Raw genomic sequence first — 26,689 nt, 5'->3', positions numbered from 1 at the left:
TTGATACATTTCTCTGTGTTCCGCTCTGCTGCAGCTGCCTGGGAGGTCTGTGTGTCTCCGTTCACTTACATTGTTATCGCCACATCAGAGGGAGCGGTACTTCCCGACCTCACACCGCTTGCGGTGATCTTCATGAATGAACATTTTGCTACATTTGTACCGATAATCACCGCACAAGGCGGTGATTTATCACTCTGCTCGGTATGTCTTTTTTTCATGTGGAAAGAGTCTTTATGAATGCGGACTTTGCTGAGTGTTCGGTAAAGTCAGCTGTTTTTAGCATTTCCGCATGCAGAAATGCTTTATGAATGATAGCCTATGCCTTAGTTCTACTGAGCATGTACTAACTTTACTTGTACATGCCCAGTGCAGAATCCCATTTGACCAGAGAGGGACCCAGTGCTGAAACGGTGGGGTGTAAGATGATTTCTACAGTAGTTTCAGTTCAAGTCTTGTGTTTGCTGGGAGGAGAAAAGTGTGTGTGTGGGTGATGAGGATGCTGTTAGGAGGGGGGGGGGGCGGCCAGTTACAGCGGGCCTTGGGCGGCAAAAAGTAGAAATCCGGCCCTGCTAGCTGCATGCTTGTTTCTGGTTTTAATCAGATACTACTGCTGAGAAATAGACCAGCAGGGCTGCCAGGCAACTGGTATTGATTAAAAGGAAATAAACATGACAGCCTCCATATACCTCTCTCTTCAGTTCCCCTTTAAATCCTAGGTAATAGTGGCAGTTTAGCATGAATGTCTAGAGCTGCACTACAGTTAAAGGGGCGCTACAGCTAAAAACTGTAAAATGTAAAATACATGCAAACACATACAAATAAGAAGTACGTTTTTTCCAGCGTAAAATGAGCCATAAATGACTTTTCTCCTATGTTGCTGTCACTTACAGTAGGGAGTAAAAATCTGACAGAACGGACAGGTTTTGGAGTAGCCCATCTCCTCATAGGGGATTCTCAGCAAGGCTTTTATTCTTTATAAAGATATTCCCTAAAAAGGATTTAAACAATAATGCTGGCCAGCTTCCCTGCTCGCTACACAGTTTTTTGGCAGTTGGACAGAGCAACTGTCATTCACTAAGTGCTTTTGAAAATAAATATATCTCTGAGAATCCCCTATAAAGAGATGGACTAGTCCAAAACCTGTCACTTCTGTCAGATTTCTACTGCCTACTATAAGTGACAGCAACATAGGAGAAAAGTAATTTATGGCTCATTTTACTCTGGAAAAAATGTACTTCTTATTTGTATATGTTTGCACATATTTCACATTTAAGGCCCGGTTCACTTGCAAAACCGCACCGGATGTCCGGACCGCACCGGAGCCGGATCGGACCTGAACCGTACGGTTCCTGTCCGGATCCGGTCCGGTTGCATACGGTTTCCGTGCGGTATGAACACGGTTGCGGTCCGGATCCGGATTCTTAAAGAGATAACAACCTGTATAAAAACAAAAAAAAATGTTGGGGTCTGGGAGGTCAGCAGAAGGGGGACCTGTGGAATCAGGCCCTCCGCTGTTTAGCACTCACCTCCACCTCCAACATGCTGCCAACATCTCCAGCTCGTGCTGCTCCACTCCAAAATGGTTGCCCATGTGTCCCCGATACAATATCGCCGCAACAATCCTCATAGGAAGTGGGGTAGAACATCCGGATTTTTTGCCAGTGTGTTGTGCGCTCTCCGGTTCTCATTGGTTTCCATTGGCCGGATGGTGCAGTCTGGCTCCGCCCCGGATACGGCTGCCGGAGGAGCCGGACCAAAAAATAGCGCATGTTGGAACGGACACCGGAGTCCGGATCCGGTCCGGCTCCGGTCCGGACGAAACGGACACATGTGAACCCTGGCATAGACTTACATTGCTATGCCGTGCGTCCGTTTCGTCCGGCCAGCATGCGGTGCGGCTCCGGCACGGCTATTCCGGATAGCCACCGCTAATGTGAACCGGGCCTTACAGTTTTTCGCTGTAGTGCCCCTTTAAGAAAAGTGCAAATTCATCCCTAAACTGGCGCAGAATAAGAAGTGCTTGATAGCAGTTCTATAGATAGTGCAGCAGTGCAGGCTAGACATGATTTGTGAGGAGCTCCTCCCCCTGCTGAATTCCTCCTCAGAGCCTGCCAGTATCAATACATCAGATGTATTGGTTACCTCAGCAACAGCAATTCCCCTCACACACTGCACTGTCTGAGAGACCTTCCTAGCTCCTCCTATTTTACAACAGTTTTAGAAGGAATCTGTACTATTTAGTGATTTCTCAGGATGTCTGAGACAGTTCTGCATGGATTTCTAAAAACCTACTAATATTTTGTCTCAGACACTCTTGATAAATGTCCCCCAGTGAATGCGTAAAAAAGAAGTAAGTAAATAAGAGCATGTTTGCACGACGTGTCTTTTGTCAGTTCATGCAAAAGACACGTCATGCAAACATGCTCTTATTTACTTACTTCTTTTTTACGCATTCACAGGGGCATTTATCAAGAGTGTCTGAGACAAAATATTAGTAGGTTTTTAGAAACAAACCCTCTTGACAATCTTATGCGTCAGGTTGATCCCGCGTTTTGCAAAGACTTTCATCTCCTGTGTGTATGCACATTAGAAGGGGAGACTCAGAGCATCAGTCTGGGGTGTTCCCAATAAAGTGCTGAATGAGTGAATATCCTTCTGCATGCGTCTTACCTTGGCGGCTGCCCAGTCTATCCAGCCTTTTCCGTTGGGGTCGATGTTCACCAGAACCAGACCTTCCACCAGCTCTGGGAAGATGAGCTGCCAGAGAGAAGAATATTGATATGTGAGTGTCTCTATCGGTGATCTGGAGGAGTACAGTGACTCTGACACTGGCCTTTCATCTATCGACTCTGCGGGTGAAAATCGCTGACACAACATGTCTGCCCAATCGATGATTCGATCGATTTCAGGCTGAAATCGGATAAAAGCATCGATCGGTCAAGTTGGAAAATCTCAGTCCGGTGTGGTTGGTTGGGGGTGCGGTGGTAATGGCGCATGGGACAACAAAGGAACGTGATGGAATCCCTGGCCGCTGTCCCCCAAAAGCAGCTAGAAATCATGGGGCCCCATAGCAACGTTTTGGTTGGGGCCCCCTTCCCAAAAATAGCAAGGCTCCTTTGTGCCCCTTCCCTACACACACCAGTTTTAGGTAACTAGAGGGCCTCCCAGCATTAAGTAGCCCTTCCTTCAGTAAGGGTAGCCAGAGGAATCCCTTAGGTAGACCCCAGCATGGGTTGCCAAAAGTCGCCCCACCAGCATAGGTAACCAAAAGTAGGGTTTGGGGCCCTCAGATGGAGGCATTCTTGAGAAATGCCACCTGCCCCTGCCCTATGGATAGGAGTTAATTGGGCAATTTACATTCTCATGCAACTAACACTGCACATAATACATGGGGGGCACTGAGACAAAGTCAGAGGGGGAGGAGCACAAGAAAGTAATGGTGAATACATTAAGTACCACCTGGGCCCCCTCTGCTCCAGGGCCCCATACCAGCTGCTATGGCTATTGCTACGCCCTTGCCCAAATGTAAATCTGGGGCCCCCAATCTTTTTCGGCTGCTTTCCAGTGCAAACACTTCTCTGGGGACTGGGTGGGGGGCGGCCGGAGGATCGGACAGGGAAGAAGGCCATGGTGCGGGCGCATGGAAAACCATTGGGCCCAAAACATCATCACACAGGCACATTGCTGTTTGTGCCTTTTGCTCCCCCTTCCTGTGCTGCACCCCCTTCTTCCCCTAAATATGGCCCTGGAGGGCCCCAGAGCCAGGGGCCCCCCTTCTCCCCCTAAGGGTCCCCCTGCAATTGAATCCCCAGCAGTGGCTGGAAAGTGTACTGGTTAAGGGCTCTGCCTCTGACACAGGAGACCTGGGTTCAAACCTCTTCTCTGCCTGTTCAGTAAGCCAGCACCTATTCAGTAAGGAGTTTCTTGGGCAAGTCTCCTTAACACTGCTACTGCCTTCTGAGTGCGCTCTAGTGGTTGCCTCGCAAGCGCTTTGAGTCCGACAGGAGAAAGGCGCTATACAAATACTGCCATTATTATTGTTATGTCCCTGCCTGTAATGAGAGAACAGCGCCACCTACTGACACTATGCTGCATGCTGCTCTGCTGAAAGAAAAAAAATAGAAGAGGCCAGCCCGCGGACCTACACAAAACAGCCCACGGACCGTCTGTAGGCCACGGACCGTCAGTGGGCCACGGACTGGGTTGGGGACCCCTCCTCTAGGGATCACAGCACATAGTGCTTGCACAGCTGCAAAGCTCCGCACAGATCCCGATCGGGTCCTTAGACTGAGAGCAATATGTCTTTTTCTTTCCTCAAACAAAGCAGAGGTTTCGTATCTCTCACTGACTTACAGCAAACTTGGCCAGGACGTAAGATCCGGCGCCCACTCCGATGCCAATGATGGTCTGGAACCTGCAGAGAGGAGGCACAAGCATCAGCTATATAGTCGGAGGTCTGAGTCGGAGGTTAAGGCTGCCACACACATCCAATTTTCACTGGCCAGTCAATCATTGGCCAATTTTACCACCTTCATCTAGTGTGAGGGCCAACAGATTTTGAATACTATGGGCTCAATTCACTAAGAGCAATTCGGTAAATAATTTAGGTCGGTAAAATAGAGCATTCCGTATTTTACACTTTTTTCCAAATTCACTAAGATTTCCCACATGCGGAGAAGTTTGGTAATGTACCAAAAAAGCATGCTTCAGTTCACTAAGCCTTGCTCGGTAAGTGTCACCAGCTGTGGAGCAGATCAGGTAGGAAGCGGTGTGTCTTCCCACAAGTGGTGTGCATGAGTCTAGAGTTGCCTGTGCAGTGCATCCCTGGCATCCCTTTAGATGTGCTGCCGCCACTAGAGGGAGCTCTTCTGTGTAGCAGTATATAGATAGGTACATCTAATGAGATACAGAAAAGCCTTTCTAAATGTCTCCTGCTCTGTTGTTCTGAAGTCCCGCCCTCCAGAGTATGGGATCAAATGGGGTGAGAAGCAGGGCTGCCTGGTTCTCCCTACTGGCTGTCTGCTATATCTATTAATGTTACCGCATGGAGAATGTAAGTTTTCGTCTGGTCTGAGCTGGAGGTAAATACTGAATATACTCCCAGATTGCACCTCAAAACCTTTGAAGCCAGAACTTTCTGTCATGCTGCCCCTAACCTTTGGAACGCCCTACCACTCCCAGTAAAGACAGCCCCTTCCCTTGAGTTACTCAAATCCAGATTGAAAAGCCACCTGTTTAGCCTGGCATTTCCGGACGTATCGGGTTCTTCCTCTGTACCACAATTTACTAATCAGCCGATTATTGTTCTGAGCCATGCTTATGAGTCCTACGGGAGAATAGCGCTGTACAAATGTTATTTATTGTTGTTGAATACTTTTACTTGATTTACCAAATGCTTTAATCTTTGTGAATTGCAATATCTTGACATTTCTTAGCTATTTACAGCACAAGTTGGTAATTTACCTCACAAGTCGGTCATTTTAGTGCGGTGATGGGTTTAGTGAATTGGCATTTGGCAAGGTGACCAGTAAAATCAGCTGTTTATTGCATTACCGAATGCGGTAATGCTTCGTGAATTGAGGCCTATGAACAGATTGTGTAGGTACAGCATGGAAAGGGTACAATTGGCCAATTATTCACCAATCAAAATTGGATGTGTGTACCATGCTTTAGGCATGCAGTATTGTTTTCCATGAACAAGCATTGTGAGAGTTCGCAGCTGAGTAGATTCAGATCTCTCTATGGGCTGGTGCACACCAGAGCGGTTCTGGAGCGTTTTTTAAAAACACTAGCGGTTTGAAAACTGCTTGGGTAATGTATTTCAATGGGCTGGTGCACACCAGAGCGGTTCTTGATTTCCACAAACGCAAACTCGGGGGCTGCAGCATTTTTTAGATTTCTGAGGTGTTTCTGCCTCAATGCTAAGGGCCCGTTCACACCTGAGCGGGAATCGCACGATTCTTGCTCACGGCAAACCGCTAGCGCAACCACTGCAAGAACCGCTACACAATGTAGCGAGTGACAGTGTTCTCACTGCCGCGGTTGCGGTTAGCGATAACCGCAACCGCGCTGCATGCAGCGGTTTGCCGGCGACGAGCGTTCCGCGATTTTCGATCGTGATTAGCGTGATTAGCGATCGCTCCAAAACCGCCGCAGTGTCCAGTGATTTTTCCACGCTAACCGCGGGAAAATCACTCCCGCAAAACGCCGGCGATTACGTTCTGCGGTTCTAAGTGTGAACGGGCCCTTTAGTATAGGAAAAACTGCTCTGAAAAACGCTAGATCAGAGCGGTTTGCCAGGCGTTTTTGTTACAGAAGCTGTTTAGTAACAGATTTACTGTAACAGTATATGAAATCTGCTACATAAAAACACTCCAAAAAACGCTAGACATGTTTAGAAAACCTCTCTAAGGCTCCCTGCACACTGCAAATCCGTTTTCTGATTCCGATTTTCAATTCCGATTTTCCCTGAATACATTCAACAGAAAAACGGATCAAAAAACGCAGCATGCAGTAAGGATTAAAAATCTGAATCGGAGGTAAAAAACGATTAAAAAACGGAATCGGAAAAGCATGCAGTGTGCAAGAGGCCTAAACATGCCTAGAATCGCTCTGAAAAAAAATCTGCTCCACAAATCTCTAGCGTTTTGCGGATCTGCTAGCGGTTTTTGGTGCGCACTGGGCCTATGAGAGCAGCCAGGTGTGCTGAGGTAGAAAGGCTGCCTAGTAGAGAGCTGCATTATTGGATGGCCACAGAGTGACACAGTACAGGGTTTCCTTATCACCCCTGGAGAGCTGACGCCACACCTCACCACACAGACATACAGCAGTCTTACCCGAAGTGCTGCAGCACGCTTGGCAACATGGAGGCCAGGTTCTCCATAGTGGGGTACTGATACCTGATGGAAGAGAGACAGTTATACCATATATACTACATAGAAGGGTCACAGTGAACAATGTGGATATGAGGTCAGGAGAACTTACCCCTGAGGGAACTGAGAGGCCCCAACCTGCTGCCCTGGGGCATCTACGTGGCACACAACAAAGTGCTTAGTGATCTCCTGCATGTCCTCATAATTAAACAAGGTGTTGAAGCAAAGCTTATCTGTATAGACAGGAAGAACAAACAATACATTCCAAGCTGATCCGAGATGAAAAACTAACTATAAAAGGTAACTTGTCTATATATCTTATCTAAAGTTTACACAGCATATCTAGCTGCAAACAGCTTCAACAGTTTATGATTATTTATTCCTGTGATACAATGACAGCAGCCATGTTCTGTTTGTCACATTGTCACAGGCTGAGGGCTGGAGATGCTATCAGCTTGCCTGTGTGTAAATGCAGTCCCCTCTCCACCTCCCACCTCCCCTCTGCCTCTGAAATCAATGGCTAGTAACCTACTCCTGCCCAGAATGAGCTCCCATAAGCCCTTACTACAGTGCCAAGGCACTGTGAAAAGCTGTGGGCGAGGCTTGTTTAATTTATAGGGAATTAGAGTATTAAAACAAAACAAAAAAGTATTTGGCTTGAGGAATGCCCTATAAACTATATGAAAGGAACACAATTATGCAATGAGTAAAAGTTTATCTTGGATCCACTTTAATAAAAGGAACCTTGGGCACCTGGAAACCAGTCCCCCCTCCCCCCCGATATTATTCAGTACTGTAGCCTGAGGGAACAAATGAGTTCAACTTACCTGGGCTTCTACCAGCCCCTCCGGGTTTTTGCAACTTTAACGTCGCAAGCAACTGCACTTGCGCAGCCCTGGCCATGCGCGTCCTTGCTGCCGCTGACGTTGCCGGGAGCTGCTCGTGCAGTCGCAGTTGCTTGAGACAACTGCAAAAACTGGAAGCAAGCTGCGGCGGGGACCGTAGGATCGATCCAGGATGGCGCAGGCACAGGGCGTCTGCGGGGCGGGGGGCCGGCAGGAGCCCCAGGTAAATTGAACTCAGGCTTCAAACTTTCGTTTGTGGTTTATTCGAGCATGGACACATACATGTCACGGGTCACATGACCCTTCCTCAAGTGTACTATCCCACACATCTCCATCCAGTGCTTCTTTAAAGGATAACTGAAGTGAGAGGGATATGGAGGCTGCCATATTTATTTCCTTTTAAGCAATACCAGTTGCCTGGCTGTCCTGCTGATCCTCTGCCTCTAATGCTTTTAACCACAGCCCCTGAACAAGCATGTAGCAGATCAGGTGTGTCTGACATTATTGTCAGATCTGAAAAGATTAGCTGCATGCTTGTTTCTGGTGTTATTCAGACAATACTGCAGCCAAATAGATCAGCAGGACTGCCAGGCAACTGGTATTGTTTAAAAGGAAATAAAATATGGCAGCCTCCGTATACCTCTTACTTCTGTTCTCCTTTAAAAGAGGCCCTGTAGTGACACATGGTAGAATGCAGTAAATTATTCGGATACCAACTTTTATTTATGTATTTTATTTACTGTATTTATAAAGCGCCAACATATTACGCAGCGCTGGACATTAGTTTAGGTTACAGACAATATTTAGGGGTGACATACAGCAATACGACAATACAGGAATACAAGAAAGACCAGATCACACAGCACAGTATGAGTACAAGGTAGGCCCAGTGCACACCGAGCGGATCTTGATGCGATCCGCCGGGCCGCATCCGCCTGTAAAGTCGCTCGGGTAATGTATTTCAATGGGCTGGTGCACACCGGCGGTTTGAGGTTTTTAGCAAACCGCAAACGTGCCTCTTGCTGCACGTTTGCGGTTTGCTTAAAACTTTAAACCGCCGGTGTGCACCAGCCCATTGAAATACAATAGCCACGCGGATGCTCAGGCGGATGCGGCCGGCGGATCGCATCAAGATTTTGGTGTGCACGGTTTTGGTGTGCACTGAGCTGTAATGCTTAGTCACTGGATAGAGCATGGAGATTAGGCAAGTTAGGTTCACTCAGATGCATAGCATGGGTTCACAGTAATGGAGGTGCGTGATCAGGTAGGACTCAAAAGGAGGAGGACCCTGCCCAAAGGCTTACAATCTAGAGGGAGAGGTCGGGACACGAAAGGTAGGGGACCAGAGTTCAGCTGTGGGTTTGGAGCACTAGTGTGTGTGTGTGGGGGAAGGGGGTAGGCCAGAGTAAAATAGGTGAGTTTTGAGGACCTTCTTGAAGATGTTAAAGGAGGGGGAAACCCTAATGGGGGGAGGGAGGGAGATCCATAGTGTTGGAGCAGCTCTTGAGAAGTCCTGGACGCGTGCATGGGATTGGGTGATGTGGGGGGCAGTCAGACGAAGTTCATTGGAGGAGCGTAGTGAGCGGCTAGCCGTGTACTTCTGAGTAAGATCGGAAATGTAGGTTGGACAGGTTTTGTGGCCAGACACAGTATCTTGAATCTGGTTCTGGACTGGATAGGAAGCCAGTGGAGGGATTCACAGAGGGGATCCGCCGTGGTGGAGCGATGGGAGGAGTGGATAATTCTGGCTGCCGCATTCATGATGGACTGCAGTGGGGCTATTCGGGTCATAGGGAGACCAGACAGAAGGGCATTGCAGTAGTCAAGGCGGGAAATGATGAGGGCATGGATGAGGAGTTTGGTGGTGGCAGAGGTCAGGAAAGGGCGGATCGTGCAGATGTTACGAAGGTGGAAGTTGCAGGACTTTGTGAGGTTTTGGATGTGGGGAGTGAAGGAGAGTGCGGAGTCCAGGGTGACACCCAGACAGCGGGCTTGAGATGAAGGGGCGAATGGTAGTGTGGTTATCAGTGACATTCACATCTGGGAGGCTGACACCCCTGAGAATATGGAGGGAAAAGGGCAGGGCGGGGCCCGGCTGTCTCCTCATGTCTGACACCCCTAATACAATCACACACACAATGGTGGAGACATCCACACCCGCTGGCATTGGTACACTTACGATTTAATCCCACATCGTGATAGGTGAGTATTGCCGGGCGGTTCCCCTTTGGCGTGCCCCGGATGACGACGTGCAGCATGCCATAGGGCGTCTCAATGTCGTGTTCCTGGAGAAGAAGAGAGGAAACAATCAATGGATTATTTCTGATAACACCCAACAGGTCCTAACTCTGAGGAAGCCTCTCTGAACCCATGATTCGGGAGTGTAACGATTGTGGAATTATCTCCGTGGTCAGCGCACAACCTGCGCGCAGACACCACGGAAATCCTCCACAAACGTTTGGATAAGAGAACCCAGCTAAGGTGCGGATGCACCCGTAGAGAGGAATTCCAACCGGCAGATGGAGCTGTGGAGTGCAGAGGAACAGATCCTCTGCACAGCCACAGATGCCAGGTAAGGATTGTACGTAATGGGGCAATACAGAGCAGGATAGTTTCTCTCAAGGGAGAGAGCACAGAGACAGAATGTATGTATGTCTACCAATCTAGTCGCCGCCAGGCGACGGTCGACATACAACAGCGAAAACCAAAGTGTGAACGCAATCGCAAGAGTGGCGATTGCCAACAGTGACGCAAGAGTAAAGGTTAAACACAGGAGCAGAGTGAAAGGCACAGCAAATCATACAATGAGAATGTCAATGAAAATAACAAACGCAATACCTAAACGCGGTCACCGCGCGTTAGGCACAACAGCGACAAGCGCGTTTACGGCGCGGTCTCCGCACGATAAGCGCAACAGAGACAAGCACACCACCCTGACTAACGAATGACCACAAGTGAACAAATAACAGAAACACTTGCTAAACGGCTGTCTTACCTCAGGCAACCGCAAGCGTTTGCTCCAGACAGACGAACGAACAACAGGAATAGGTCAGATAAGATCCACCGCTCTTCCGCCAGAGCAAGTGCGATCCGGGTTCAGGGACAGGAAGGATCCACTGCTCTTTCCACCAGAGCGAGTGTGAACCAAGTACAGAAACAGAGCTAGCAAGATCCACTGCTCTTTTCCACCAGAGCAAGTGTGATCCAAGTGCAGAAACAGAGCTAGCAAGATCCACTGCTCTTTTCCACCAGAGCAAGTGTGATCCAAGTACAGAAACAGAGCTAGCAGGATCCACTGCTCTTTTCCACCAGAGCAAGTGTGATCCAAGTACAGAAACAGAGCTAGCAGGATCCACTGCTCTTTTCCACCAGAGCAAGTGTGATCCAAGTACAGAAACAGAGCTAGCAGGATCCACTGCTCTTTTCCACCAGAGCAAGTGTGATCCAAGTACAGGAATAGGCCTAGCAGGATCCACTGCTCTTTCCTCCAGAGCGAGTGCGATCCACACGGCAAGACAGACAAATGGAGCAGCCAGTAGCAACCGCAGCCCTGGCCTACACTCCCAGACAGACAGAACGATTCCCTGTCGACCGCCGCTGGTGACAAGGCAATCGAGACAGAGAGGGAGAACAAGGCAATACAAATAATACAACCTGACTGCACTAGAAGGAATGCCTAGTGCAGTCCCCAGGAATTACTCTAAGATAATCTTAGCAAACGACAGCAAGGCTGACACTCTGGGAGTGTTTGCAGTAACAAACCTTCACAACCAGCAAAGGACTCTGGGATCACATGGTATTTATGCTGCAAGCCTTCAGAGGAGGCAACTAGGCAATTTGCATAACCAGTATATGCAAATTCCTCAGCAGCAGAGCAAGTCTGAAACTTGCAAAGTAAAGACAGGTCTCTTATCCAAAGACCTGCATCCCACAGACTTAAGGAATGGTCAAACAGTTGTCTGCTGCCTGTGCAGACAGCTGAGCGGATCATTACAGGGAGGCCCTGCAGTGCATGTTGTTTCACGTGTATCTTTCAGTCACAAATCACAAATAGGTAGGCCCGCACCCTGTTTCCTGGGAGACAAGTGTGCTGTACCAGGATGTCTCCATTTAATAATAATAATAATAGCAGTATTTGTATAGCGCCTTTCTCCTGTCGGACTCAAAGCGCTTGCGAGGCAGCCACTAGAGCGCACTCAGTAGGCAGCAGCAGTGTTAGGGAATCTCGCCCAAAGAACTCCTTACTGAATAGGTGCTGGCTTACTGAACAGGCAGAGCCGAGATTCGAACCCAGGTCTCCTGTGTCAGAGGCAGAGCCCTTAAAGAGGAACTGTAACGACAAAACGGCCCCTGGGGGGTACTCACCTCGGGTGGGGGAAGCCTCAGGATCCTAATGAGGCTTCCCACGCCGTCCTGCGTCCATCGGGGGTCTCGCTGTAGCCCTCCGTGCAGCGGTGACGTAATATTTACCTTCCTGGCTCCTGCGCAGGCGCTCTGACAGCTGTCGGCTCCGAATTAGGCGGAAATACCCGATCGCCGTCGGGTCTGCTCTACTGCACAGGCGCAAGTTTCCGGCGCCTGCGCAGTAGAGCGGACCCGACGGAGATCGGGTATTTCCGTCTATTTCCGTGCCGAAAGTCGCCACAGCGCCCCCGCTGGAGCCAGCAAAGGTAAATATTGAACTGACAGTCGGCACAGTCGCCGGCTGTTCAGAGGGCTGCGGCGAGACCCCCGTGGGACAGAGGACGGCGTGGGAAGCCTCATTAGGATCCGGAGGCTTCCCCCACCCGAGGTGAGTACCCCCCAGGGGAGGTTTTTGTTGTTACAGAGTCTCTTTAACCATTACACTATCCAGCCACAGCTATTTAAGTGTAACTGTCGGGCATAAAATCAATTCTTTATTTTTATCTGGTAAACAAGTAATAAGGATGCTAACCAGGCAATCCAACAGTTAAAATCACTTTTACTTTTCTTGTTGATAAATGATCATTCCCCAGTTTACTTGACTCTTACTTGGTACACACAAAATTTGGTACACAAAAAGGAAGTTGCAGGGCATGCTGGGTTGTCTTTTTTTTCTTCTTCTGTACTTCCCCTCAGACTTAACTAATACAGCCTGATTGGCTGAAGCCTCTTCCCCTCCTGTTTCCCCGCCCACACCTCTGTTCCTCTCTGATTGGCCAATATTTCTCATGCTGAGACTGCACTTTCTATAGTGGAGGGCGGGCAAATCAGGCCGAGGAGAGTAAGGGAGGAAATGACATCAGGATTGGCTTCAAAATAGCCACAATTAAAATGGGAAATGAGAAGAAGGATTTTCTCTTTTTTACTGTAGAAAAATCACTAAAATCAAAACGTGGACAGTGCAATACATGTGTTATGTAAGTAGAGCAAGTATTAATCTACTTATACGTGTGTTTGTTTTTCTGAGATAGTATAGCTGACAGCTCCTCTTTAACCTTTCGGAGTTTAAAGAGAACCAGAGATGAAGCACCCTCTTGTATTTTACCTTATAAATCAGTGGGAACATGACAGTAAACACCTAATCTGCTCTTTGTTTCATTGTTCTCTGTGTAATCTGACTGTTATCACCTCTGATAAGAATCCCCGACTGAGCACTCAGTCTAGCTTTGCTATGGAAAGATTATAGCTGAGTCTGTCTTCTCTGGTGTCTTTTCAAGCCCAAGCCTGCCCCCTTGTGGCTCTGCTATAATGACTCAGCTATAATTATTCCCTGCAAAGCCAGACTGAATGCTCAGTCCGGGATTCTTATCACAGCTGTAACAGACACTATTAGCAGTGAGGATGAAACAGAGAGCAGGGTAAGTGTTTTCTCTAATGTTCTTACTGATATATATGGTGAAAGGGTGCTTCGTCTCTGGTTCCCTTTAAGTCCAATCGAGAACATTTTTTTTAGGTCGCACCACTTTATGCAGTATAGCTCTTTTATTTGTGCATGTCCAAGCACAGCGACAGCCCGCTGTTTCGGACGCATAGTCCTTTCTCAAGCTGCTAAGCTCACCATCTGACATAGAATGCATGAAGATCAGACATTTTTATATCCTCACCTTCAATGGCGTCAAATCACAAATCTCACATGGTCAAATATTTGAAACTCCACCCCCCACCTTTGGAACCTCCCTCCACAACATCACAATGTAAATACTCAGGACATCCCAATACGGGATATAACAGTAAAATCAATAAGCAGCTCAGTGTTGGGGCGATGTGTTCCTTACCCTGCAGTATGCCAGCCGTTCACACAAGATGCCCATCATCGCTGCATGAGAGTTTTGTGGTTGACCCCCACTTGAGATGAGGGTATAAAAGTGTCTGGTCTTCATGCATTCTATGTCAGATGGTGAGTTTAATGGGGTGACATATACAGGACATGGCAGCCATCTTAACTCCTAGATCTAATGTGGAATTCAGCTTGTCCACATTCCATCTGCTGTGCCTGAAATACCATCATACATAGAGTGTACACATTTGCATCTCCTTTGAAGAGTGCTGTAATGACATTTGAATAGCAGCTAGCCAATACCCGGCCAGTATCCCCTTCATTAATTTCACCTAAATGAGAAGACTAGACGGGTATTGTGTATGAAGACTGATAATGCAGGAAACTCTCAAGTGTGCGTATATGTAGAGTGGGGCCTATTGTTACCTAAACAGGATGTCATTCCATTTTGACACACACATTTGGGGGGGGAGGGGGGAATGTGTCTTATAGTCCAAAAAGGTAAGCGCTTGCTCTTCATCGACCTGGAGGATGAGCCCCCTTGTCTGTCTCCACTATCTTACGTCTTTTTTTAAAGTGTACCCAAGGCGACATGTGACATGATGAGATAAACGTGTGTATGTACGGTACTAAACATCTTACTAACCAGGCTGTTTCTCTTGTTTTATTTTGCTGCCTGAAAGACTTAGTTTTCAGGCATGCAAGTGACAGCTTCTGTCTTGTCAGTACATTGTCAGGAATATAGTGAGCATCACTGATAAGCAAATTACAGCCATAAAAGTTTTTCTGGCAGAATACAACTTCTGAGGGCAGGGAGAGATATAATCCATGAACTATTGACCTTTCCCTAACTCTGAGACACTTAATAGGCTGCCACTAATTAGACGCAGTAAAACATTCAACCTGCTTTGTAAATGTTTAAATATAAAAGAAAACCATGGGATACTTAAAGAGACACTGAAGCGAAAAAAAAATGATGATATTATGATTTGTATGTGTAGCACAGCTAAGAAATAAAACATTAAGATCAGATACATCAGTCTAATTGTTTCCACTACAGGAAGAGTTGAGAAACTCCAGTTGTTATCTCTATGCAAACAAGCCATTAAGCTCTCCGACTAAGTTAAGGCCCATACACACGTCGGATTTCCGCGGACGGGTCGTTTGAACGTCCCGTCGTTTGCCCGCTAAATCGGGAGTGTGTACAGACTATCGTTCGTTTGATAAGAGTGAGTTTGAGCGATAGGCCGGGCGGATCGCTCAAACCCACTCTTATCAAACGAACAATAGTCTGTACACACTCCCGATTTAGCGGACGAACGACGGGACGTTCAAACGACCCGTCGTTCGAGGAAATCAGACGTGTGTATGGGCCTTTAGTCTTGGAGAGGGCTGTTATCTGACTTTTATTATCTCAACTGTTAGTGAACAATTTAGTTTTTCTCTGCCAGAGGAGAGGTCATTACTTCACAGACTGCTCTGAAAGACTCATTTTGAATGCTGAGTGTTGTGTAATCTGCACATATTATAGAATAATGCAATGTTAGAAAAAACACTATATACCTGAAAATAAAAGTATGAGAATATTTTCTTTGCTGCTAATCTTCTAGTAAATATTCATAGTACACAACCAATTCACTATATCATATTTTTTTTTCTCGCTTCAGTGTCTCTTTAAAAAAAAGTCATTTTTAGGAGTAGGAGGATAAATATAATTTTTTATCTCAACAGTTTATTTTCACCTCAGGTTCACTTTTAAAGATCCGCCTAACGCCGATAGGCGGCGGCTGGTCGTAAGTGGTATTACATGGAAACGGCTGCTCGTACGAGCGGCCGTTCCATGTCAGTTCACGGAGGGTGTCTCCGTGAACAGTCTGCGAACTGCCGATCGCGGCTCGCAGGCTAAATGTAAACACGCGGGGAAGAAATCCCCGCTGTTTACATCATACGGCGCTGCTGCGCAGTAGCGCCGTAAAGGAGATCGGCGATCCCCGGCCTCTGATTGGCCGGGGATCGCCGGCATCTGATAGGCTGATCTCCGACCTGCGCCGCCCATAGCGAGAGGGAGAGGGAGGGAAAGGCAGAGAGGGTGGAAATCGCTGCGGAGGGGGGCTTTGAGGAGCCCCCGCAAATAACAGGCAGCCGGCGGCGATCAGACCCCCCCAGCAGGACATCCCCCTAGTGGGGAAAAAGGGGGGGGAAGTCTGATCGCCCTGCTGCACTCCTGATCGGTGCTGCGGGCTGGAGAGCCTACGCAGCACAGATCAGGCATAGAGAGCCTGGTCCTTAAGTGGTTAAAGGTTGTTGTTAACGTTTTTAATGTTTTTATCTCTTTCAAAATGTAGGTTTTTAGCACAGATACAGCCTAAAAATGAAGTCACTTATCTGAATGTACACCTGAAACCACGGCCGGGCCGAGGCAGAGACGAGAGAGGCTCCAGCCTCAGGGCGCAGTGTGGGAGGGGACGCAGGGCGAGGCAGAGGAGAGAGAGGTTCCAGCCTCAGGGCAGGGTGTAGAAGGGGGCACAGGGCGAGGCAGAGGAGAGAGAGGCTCCAGCCTCAGGGGGCAGTGTAGGAGGGGGCCACTGCTTTACAACACAAATACAGCCTAGTATACAGCTGTTCATGTAGGCCGTATAAGTTCTATATCCCATTAACTCATCTGTGTGTATGGAGCGGTCTGGGCTTTATAGCACACTGATACAACCTGATTTAAAGAGAAACCGTAACCAAGAATTGAACTTCATCCCAATCAGTAGCTGATACCCCCTTTCCCATGAGAAGTCTATTCCTTTTCTCGAATCGACCATCAGGGAGCGCTGTATGACTGATAGTGTGGTGAAACCCCTCCCACAAGAAACCCGAGGACCATGGTACTCCTGGCAGTTTCCAGTCTGTGAACCTTGTTGCATGGTCCTGACATCACACTGTGGGAAATAACAGCTGTTCACAACTGACTAAAAAGCAAGCAGCATCTCCTTCCACTGACATCCCTGCCAGCAGGAAAAATGTCACCATGTGATAAATGTCAGAATGTAAATCAGGGAGTTCCTCTTTAAAGTCACTAGTCTTATTTTGTCTTCTGACCGCCTTGTATACAGCAGGTGACATGTGCGTGACATTCAGCTGCATCCAGGCCTCCTAGCTGATGGAAAACATACAGCCCCGATATAAAGACATATGTCCAGGGACTGATAGCAATGGAAGTCAGAGCTGTGCTGTAATCCAGTTACCGCTGCTTGTCACACATGACCAGAGGGCAGGGACATGTCACACACACTGCCTATGCTTTCATCACTCCCTTATGGGATGAGACATATACCAGGCCTGCTTTCTACAGCTTCCAAACAAGATCTAAGGAGGAACTCTACTGCCAGACTCAGCTTGCCTGGTACTTTCCACATGAGATGCGCAACACCAGCTGAATAATCCGATAATAATCCGAACATTTGTATAGCGCTTTTCTCCTGTCGGACTCAAAGCGCTCAAGAGCTGCAGCCACTGGGACGCGCTCAAGAGGCCACCCTGCAGTGTTAGGGAGTCTTGCCTTGAACTCCTTACTGAATAGGTACTGACCATAGCCAGGATTCAAACCCTGGTCTCCCATGTCATAGGCAGAGCCCTTAACCAGTACACTATCCAGCCACTGAAGGTACTGACATCAGCTCAGACTATCTCTTCCCCCACTAGAGGGCAGTCCACTTCCCAAGGGGTATTGCAGTGGAGGTCACAGTAAGACTAGATACCATCTTACCTGCCTGTGAGATAAACTGCGCTCAGACGCAGAGTAAGGGGAAATAGAGTCCTAGGCAAGGTGTGTTGGCTATCACCGCTTATCACCAGGACTTTCGGTTCAGAGAGAATGACAGACATGCCCCCGAACACCGACCATGCCCTGGGCACCAGCCTAGGTTGCATGTGACTGCAATACTGTGCTTATCACATGACTTGTTGGAGGCTGAAATCAGACTATTGGGGTACAACCCGTGTGTGTTCATTGTAGCATGAGCATAGCGCACTCACTTATCAGCACCACGATCCCAGGTATATATCCTACTACACCCACCATACAGGGCAAGAGAAGTGGTACTGAGCAGTGTCAATACACAGAGATAAGAGCAGATACTAGGAACTACACCCAACATACAGGGCAAGAGAAGTGGTACTGAGCAGTGTCACAACACAGAGATAAGAGCAGATACTAGGAACTACACCCAACATACAGGACAAGAGAAGTGGTACTGGGCAGTGTCACTACACAGAGATAAGAGCAGATACTAGGAACTACACCTAACATACAGGACAAGAGAAGTGGTACTGAGCAGTGTCAATACACAGAGATAAGAGCAGATACTAGGAACTACACCCAACATACAGGACAAGAGAAGTGGTACTGAGCAGTGTCAATACACAGAGATAAGAGCAGATACAAGGAACTACACCCAACATACAGGACAAGAGAAGTGGTACTGAGCAGTGTCAATACACAGAGATAAGAGCAGATACTAGGAACTACACCCAACATACAGGACAGGAGAAGTGGTACTGGGCAGTGTCAGTACATAGAGATAAGAGCTGATACTAGGAACTACACCCAACATACAGGACAAGAGAAGTGGTACTGGGCAGTGTCCATACACAGAGATAAGAGCAGATACTAGGAACTACACCCAACATACAGGACAAGAGAAGTGGTACTGAGCAGTGTCAATACACAGAGATAAGAGCAGATACTAGGAACTACACCCAACATACAGGACAGGAGAAGTGGTAATGGGCAGTGTCAGTACACAGAGATAAGAGCTGATACTAGGAACTACACCCAACATACAGGACAAGAGAAGTGGTACTGGGCAGTGTCCATACACAGAGATAAGAGCAGATACTAGGAACTACACTCAACATACAGGACAAGAGAAGTGGTACTGGGCAGTGTCCATACACAGAGATAAGAGCAGATACTAGGAACTCCACCCAACATACAGGACAGGAGAAGTGGTACTGAGCAGTGTCAATACACAGAGATAAGAGCAGATACTAGGAACTACACCCAACATACAGGACAAGAGAAGTAGTACTGAGCAGTGTCAATACACAGAGATAAGAGCAGATACTAGGAACTACACCACACATACAGGACAAGAGAAGTGGTACTGAGCAGTGTCAATACACAGAGATAAGAGCAGATACTAGGAACTACACCCAACATACAGGACAAGAGAAGTGGTACTGGGCAGTGTCACTACACAGAGATAAGAGCAGATACTAGGAACTACACCCAACATACAGGACAAGAGAAGTGGTACTGGGTAGTGTCACTACACAGAGATAAGAGCAGATACTAGGAACTACACCCAACATACAGGACAAGAGAAGTGGTACTGGGCAGCGTCAGTACATAGAGATAAGAGCAGATACTAGGAACTACACCCAACATACAGGACAAGAGAAGTGGTACTGGGCAGTGTCACTACACAGAGATAAGAGCAGATACTAGGAACTACACCTAACATACAGGACAAGAGAAGTGGTACTGAGCAGTGTCAATACACAGAGATAAGAGCTGATACTAGGAACTACACCTAACATACAGGACAAGAGAAGTGGTACTGAGCAGTGTCAATACACAGAGATAAGAGCAGATACTAGGAACTACACCCAACATACAGGACAAGAGAAGTGGTACTGGGCAGTGTCACTACACAGAGATAAGAGCAGATACTAGGAACTACACCCAACATACAGGACAAGAGAAGTGGTACTGAGCAGTGTCAATAAACAGAGATAAGAGCAGATACTAGGAACTACACCCAACATACAGAACAAAAGAAGTGGTACTGAGCAGTGTCAATACACAGAGATAAGAGCAGATACTAGGAACTACACCCAACATAAAGGACAAGAGAAGTGGTACTGGGCAGTGTCACTACACAGAGATAAGAGCAGATACCAGGAACTACACCTAACATACAGGACAAGAGAAGTGGTAGTGAGCAGTGTCAGTACATAGAGATAAGAGCTGATACTAGGAACTACACCCAACATACAGGACAAGAGAAGTGGTACTGAGCAGTGTCAATACAGAGATAAGAGCAGATACTAGGAACTACACCCAACATACAGGACAAGAGAAGTGGTACTGAGCAGTGTCAATACACAGAGATAAGAGCAGATACTAGGAACTACACCCAACATACAGCACAAGAGAAGTGGTACTGAGCAGTGTCAATACACAGAGATAAGAGCAGATACTAGGAACTACACCCAACATACAGGACAAGAGAAGTGGTACTGGGCGGTGTCAATACACAGAGATAAGAGCAGATACTAGGAACTACACCCAACATACAGGACAAGAGAAGTGGTACTGGGCAGTGTCAATACACAGAGATAAGAGCTGATACTAGGAACTACACCCAACATACAGGACAAGAGAAGTGGTACTGGGCGGTGTCAATACACAGAGATAAGAGCAGATACTAGGAACTACACCCAACATACAGGACAAGAGAAGTAGTACTGAGCAGTGTCAATACACAGAGATAAGAGCAGATACTAGGAACTACACCCAACATACAGGACAAGAGAAGTGGTACTGAGCAGTGTCAATACACAGAGATAAGAGCAGATACTAGGAACTACACCCAACATACAGGACAAGAGAAGTGGTACTGAGCAGTGTCACTACACAGAGATAAGAGCTGATACTAGGAACTACACCCAACATACAGGACAAGAGAAGTGGTACTGAGCAGTGTCAATACACAGAGATAAGAGCAGATACTAGGAATTACACCCAACATAAAGGACAAGAGAAGTGGTACTGGGCAGTGTCACTACACAGAGATAAGAGCTGATACTAGGAACTACACCCAACATACAGGACAAGAGAAGTGGTACTGAGCAGTGTCAATACACAGAGATAAGAGCAGATACAAGGAACTACACCCAACATACAGGACAAGAGAAGTGGTACTGAGCAGTGTCAATACACAGAGATAAGAGCAGATACTAGGAACTACACCCAACATACAGGACAAGAGAAGTGGTACTGAGCAGCGTCACTACACAGAGATAAGAGCAGATACTAGGAACTACACCCAACATACAGGACAAGAGAAGTGGTACTGGGCAGAGTCAATACACAGAGATAAGAGCTGATACTAGGAACTACACCCAACATACAGGACAAGAGAAGTGGTACTGGGCAGTGTCAATACACAGAGATAAGAGCTGATACTAGGAACTACACCCAACATACAGGACAAGAGAAGTGGTACTGGGCGGTGTCAATACATAGAGATGAGAGCAGATACTAGGAACTACACCCAACATACAGGGCTAGAGAAGTGGTACTGAGCAGTGTCAATACACAGAGATAAGAGCAGATACTAGGAATCACACCTGACATACAGGATGAGAAGTGGTACTGGGCAGTGTCCATACACAGAGATAAGAGCAGATACTAGGAACTACACCCAACATACAGCACAAGAGAAGTGGTACTGAGCAGTGTCAATACACAGAGATAAGAGCAGATACTAGGAACTACACCCAACATACAGGGCAAGAGAAGTGGTACTGGGCAGCGTCACTACACAGAGATAAGAGCAGATACTAGGAACTATACCTAACATACAGGACAAGAGAAGTAGTACTGAGCAGTGTCAATACACAGAGATAAGAGCAGATACTAGGAACTACGCCCAACATACAGGACAAGAGAAGTGGTACTGGGCGGTGTCAATACACAGAGATAAGAGCAGATACTAGAAACTACAGCCAACATACAGGGCAAGAGAAGTGGTACTGGGCAGTGTCAGTACATAGAGATAAGAGCAGATACTAGGAACTACACCCAACATACAGGACAAGAGAAGTGGTACTGGGCAGCGTCAGTACATAGAGATAAGAGCTGATACTAGGAACTACACCCAACATACAGGGCTAGAGAAGTGGTACTGAGCAGTGTCAATACACAGAGATAAGAGCAGATAATAGATTTGTTTGTGTCATGTGAACGACACAGATTTATGCAGCTGCCATACAAATTAACACTGTAGAGTCCGCGAGTGCCGCAGTATCGCAGTAACGATACTTCACAGGAGCAGGACCATCTGCAGGTAATGTTACGTGCGTTGCTAAGCAAGCAATGCGGGTAACTAAGGAAGGAACGCTCCTTACATGGCAGTGAGCTCTGCTATGTGAGGTCTGCACAGCGCATAGCTGGGATTCTACTATAGTGACAAACAGTCTTCAGGAACACAGAATGATGTTCATTTAAAACTAGCTAGTAAGCTCCTTTACGTGACAATACTCTATGTACTGTAAAGCGCTGCAGAAGATGTCAGCGCTATATAAACACTAAGTACCGTAATAACAATACAAATACTTTGTTTCAGCTATTACAAGCAAAATACTTTTGGCTGTGGGGTTTTCAGTTATTTGAATCTTTCTTCTAATATAATATTCTATTCATCGGCTGGAGAGGCACTCTAGTGTAGGTAAATTACTCCTGACGATGGAGAGTCTAACCACGAAACAAGAAATAGCAAAGATTACAATGCAGAGTCACACCCCAGACTTCATTCTGATGTAGCTAAGATTACAGTGTATTGATAGGACATGGTGTGCTGCACATCAGAAGACACCACCAGGGGGGGCGCAGGGAAGGGAATGCGGCTGACAGGGGGGAGGGGGGGGGGGGATAGGATATAATGGTGCAGCAGGCCATATCCTGAGGCCGGAATACAGAAGCAGAATTTATAAATATGAAGTTAGCACCGGATGATAATATAAAAGTTATGTGATGATATATTTATGGGCTCTGGAGCAGAAATTAGAATATGGACATTTTACTGACGGCAGCCTGATTATAATGGAGAAGATGAGATTGCTAAATAGTGATATTTAAGGTTAAGGGCTCTGAACATGTTAAAGGACACCCAAGGTGAAAATAAACGAATGAAATAAACAATTGTATCTATCCTCCTTCTCCTAAAAATTACTTTTTAAAGATATCCCACAGTTTTATTTTATATTTAAATCTACTTTTTAAGTTTTTACGGTTTCATTGTCTTTGCTCAATGGCACATTCATTGAAGTATGCCAGAGCTAAAATCTATGAACTATTGAGCCTTTTTATCTCTTTCCTGCTCTCAGAAGCTATTTTCTGCTAGGAAAGTGTTTTATAGTTGGAATTTCTTATCAGCGAGGGTCATTGTAGTCACTTCCTGTCTGAGTCAGGACTGAGTCAGCCACTTACATACCTGATATTTAACTCTTTCAAGGCAGAGAAAGAAAAAAAGGAGCACAGCCTAGTTATTTGTGTGCTGGGCACTGTACATACACGTCTATCTCATCATGTCACTTGTCACCTCGGATATCCCTTAAGGTGACCATTAACGGCACAATTTTTAGTGAACGTATTGTCTGAAAACAGAAAAGCGAATGGGCCTCAATCAATCCTGAATGATCGCATTACCGGTCCAACGTGGTGCACGACAGTAATGGCGTGCGATATCGAGACAACCAATTTAATCGATGGACACCCAGGTGCTATACTCCCACAGATATAATGTAACCCTCCCCCCCCCCCCCCCCTCTGTGCGCGACTCCCGGCTTCCTGCACCGTATCCCCCATGTGGCACCAGGCGTACAGCAGTTACACCGCACCACCGTAAGCCTGGCACACACATCCAATTTTGATTGGCCAATGAATGGCCAATTTTCCCACTTCCATGTATTATGAGAACATACCTACACAATCTGTTCATAGTATTTACAGTCTGTTAGCCGTCATATTATATGGAGGTAGGAAAATTGGTCAGCGATTGGCCAATCAAAATTGGATGTGTGTATGCATCTTTTGCCACAGCCCCTGAACAAGCATGCAGATTAGATGTTTCTGACTGAAGTCTGGATTAGCTGCATGCTTGTTTCTGGTGTGATTTAGACCCTACTGCAGCCAAAGAGATCAGCAGGACTGCCAGGGAACTGGTATTGTTTAGCTGGAAATAAATATGGCAGCCTCCATTATCCTCCCACTTCAGGAGGCAAGCAACATTTCTAATGTAAACAGATCAGGTTGTTGGATTGTGTTCTGGACCCTCTGAAAGCCGCCCTGCCCACGTTTCCACGGAACGGATGTAAATGACACAGCTAAATATCAGCACTGCGATACTGGGCGTGCCAAAGACTACCAGCACATAAAAAGGCTGCTCCGGGACTTGGGTAATCCTTCAAGGAATTACGCTCAAGGTTCCAACAAAGCTTTTCTTTAAATTGTTAATAAGAGTACCATTGATTATCTTCGTATAATGGCATCTGTCCAGGAAGTGAACAATCAATTCTTCATGCGGATGAACGGCTGCTGAGCCAAATGGTAATGGCTGGACGAATGGCTCAGAGCATCTCCAAAATGGCAGCTCCTGAAGGGTGTTCCCAGCATGCAGCGCTCACTAACTATCAAAAGTGGGCTGAGAAAGGAGAGTCTGTGAACTTGCGACAGAGCCTGCCCAAGTCTCATTGCTAAGGAAAGGAAAATATTTATGGCAGACAGATGAGCCCCTTTCTTTACAAGGTGTGAGACCTATAGAAGCTGCCATATTAATTTCATTTAAAGGATACCCGAGGTATCCATGGGTATGTACAGTGCCTAGCACACTAATAACTAGGCTGTGTTCCTTTTTTTCTTTCTCTGCCTGAAAGCATTAAATATCAGGTATGTAAGTGGCTGACTCAGTCCTGACTCAGACAGGAAGTGACTACAGTGTGACCCTCACTGATAAGAAATTCCAACTATAAAACACTTTCCTAGCAGAAACTGGCTTCTGAGAGCAAGAAAGAGATAAAAAGGGGAATTTCTTATTAGTGAGGGTCACACTGTAGTCACTTCCTGTCAGGACTGAGTCAGCCACTTACATACCTGATATTTAACTCTTTCAGGCAGAGAAAGAAAAAAAGGAACACAGCACAGTCATTTGTGTGCTAGGCACTGTACATACACATGTCTGTCTCATGTCACATGCCACTTCTGGTATCCTTTAACCACTTGCCGACCGCGCACTCATACCGCGCGTCGGCAAAGTGGCAGCTGCAGGACCAGCGACGCAGTATTGCGTCGCCAGCTGCAGGCTGATTAATCAGGAAGCAGCCGCTCGGGCGAGCGGCTGCTTCCTGTCAATTCACGGCGGGGGGCTCCGTGAATAGCCTGCGGGCCGCCGATGGCGGCTCGCAGGCTAAATGTAAACACAAGCGGAAATAATCCGCTTTGTTTACATTTGTACGGCCGTAAGGCAGATCGGCGATCCCCGGCCAATCAGCGGCCGGGGATCGCCGCCATGTGACAGGGGACGTCCCGTCACTGGCTGCACAGGACGGATAGCGTCCTGTGCAGCCCTGATCTCCGGGGGGGGGGGGGGAGCAGGTAGGAGAGGGAGGGGGGAATTTCGCCGCGGAGGGGGGCTTTGAGCTGCCCCCCCCGCCAGCCACATGCAGGCATGAGAGATCGGACCCCCCCAGCACATCATCCCCCTAGTGGGGAAAAAAGGGGGGTGATCTGATCTCTCTGCCTGCTACATGATCTGTGCTGGGGGCTGCAGAGCCCACCCAGCACAGATCACTCAGCACAGCGCTGGTCCTTAAGGGGGGGTAAAGGGTGGGTCCTCAAGTGGTTAAACAATACCAGTTGCCTGGCTGTCCTGCTGATCTTCCTGATCAGTAGGGTCTGAGGCCCGGAACCCACTAGAAATTGCTGCAGCGCTTTAAAATTGCAGCAGCGCCGCGTACAACGATTCCTAGGGCGATAACGATTCCCCGATGCTTGGAAACGCTGTACAGCGCTACCAATTAGCGTCATTTTTTGGGGAGGGACACAAATATATTATACTTACTAGGTGTCGTCCTTCCATCCGTAGCTCCGCCCCCTAAAGGATGAGGTCATAGGTGCCTCTCTATAACCAATCAGATAAGCGCCTGTGACCTCATCCTTTAGGGGGCGGAGCTACAGACGGAAGAAGGAAATACAGAGACCCAGTAAGTATAATAAACTTTATTAAAAGCTTAATTGCTCGGCCCCCAACGCTGCAAAATCGAATTGAAAAGCGATTGTTGCAGCACTTATTTACTTTGCTTTGAGCTCAAGTGCGCTTAAAATGCTACATGGACTGCGATTACCCCTAATCGCAATCACTCTAATGGTTCCCCCCCCCCCCCCCCCACCCCACTCACTTTCATTGGATATTGTAAGCGATCCTAAAAGGCTGCCAAAATTGCCCTAGTGGGTTCCGGGCTTAAATCACACCCCTGAAACCAGCGTGCAGCTAATCTTGTCAGATTTGTCACAGACATCAGATCTGCTGCATGCTTGTTCAGGGGTTATACCTCATGCTGGGTACACACAATACGTTTTTCTGCTCGATTTTCCACCCAATTGTTTTTTCTGCTCGATTCTGCGCTGGACTCTCTTATCTTCCGCTCGCTTTTTCTTATCTTTATCACTTCTATGAGAAATCGAGACAAAAAACGATCAGCAGGAATATCGGACATATCAGAAATTATCTATCCAGCGGAAAACGTATGGTGTATTCCCAGCATTAAAGTATTAGAGGCAGAGGATCAGCAGGACAGCCAGGCAATGTGCATTATTTAAAAGGAAATAAACATGTCAGCCTCCATATCCCTGTCACCTCAAGTTCCCGTTAAAGGGGAACTGAAGTAAGAGGTATACG

General features: G+C 47.1%; 1 protein-coding gene across 6 annotated transcripts in view; it reads right to left on the bottom strand.

The window, feature by feature from the left end:
- The window catches only part of NDRG4 (NDRG family member 4), a 196,488-nt gene that overhangs the window by 84,204 nt on the left and 85,595 nt on the right, over positions 1-26,689 (bottom strand). For all 6 annotated transcript variants that reach the window (XM_068260622.1, XM_068260620.1, XM_068260619.1 and 3 more), the window contains 5 exons: positions 9,897-10,002; positions 6,985-7,105; positions 6,837-6,899; positions 4,354-4,414; positions 2,671-2,757 (listed from right to left, as the gene is read on the bottom strand). In XM_068260622.1, the coding sequence (XP_068116723.1) occupies positions 2,671-2,757; positions 4,354-4,414; positions 6,837-6,899; positions 6,985-7,105; positions 9,897-10,002 (438 nt within the window). The remainder of the gene's footprint in view (positions 1-2,670; positions 2,758-4,353; positions 4,415-6,836; positions 6,900-6,984; positions 7,106-9,896; positions 10,003-26,689) is intronic.

Source organism: Hyperolius riggenbachi, chromosome 11 (assembly GCF_040937935.1).
Source record: "Hyperolius riggenbachi isolate aHypRig1 chromosome 11, aHypRig1.pri, whole genome shotgun sequence".
In the NCBI taxonomy this organism is placed as follows: Eukaryota; Metazoa; Chordata; class Amphibia; order Anura; family Hyperoliidae; genus Hyperolius; species Hyperolius riggenbachi.
This window is presented reverse-complemented; position numbering and strand designations above follow the sequence as displayed.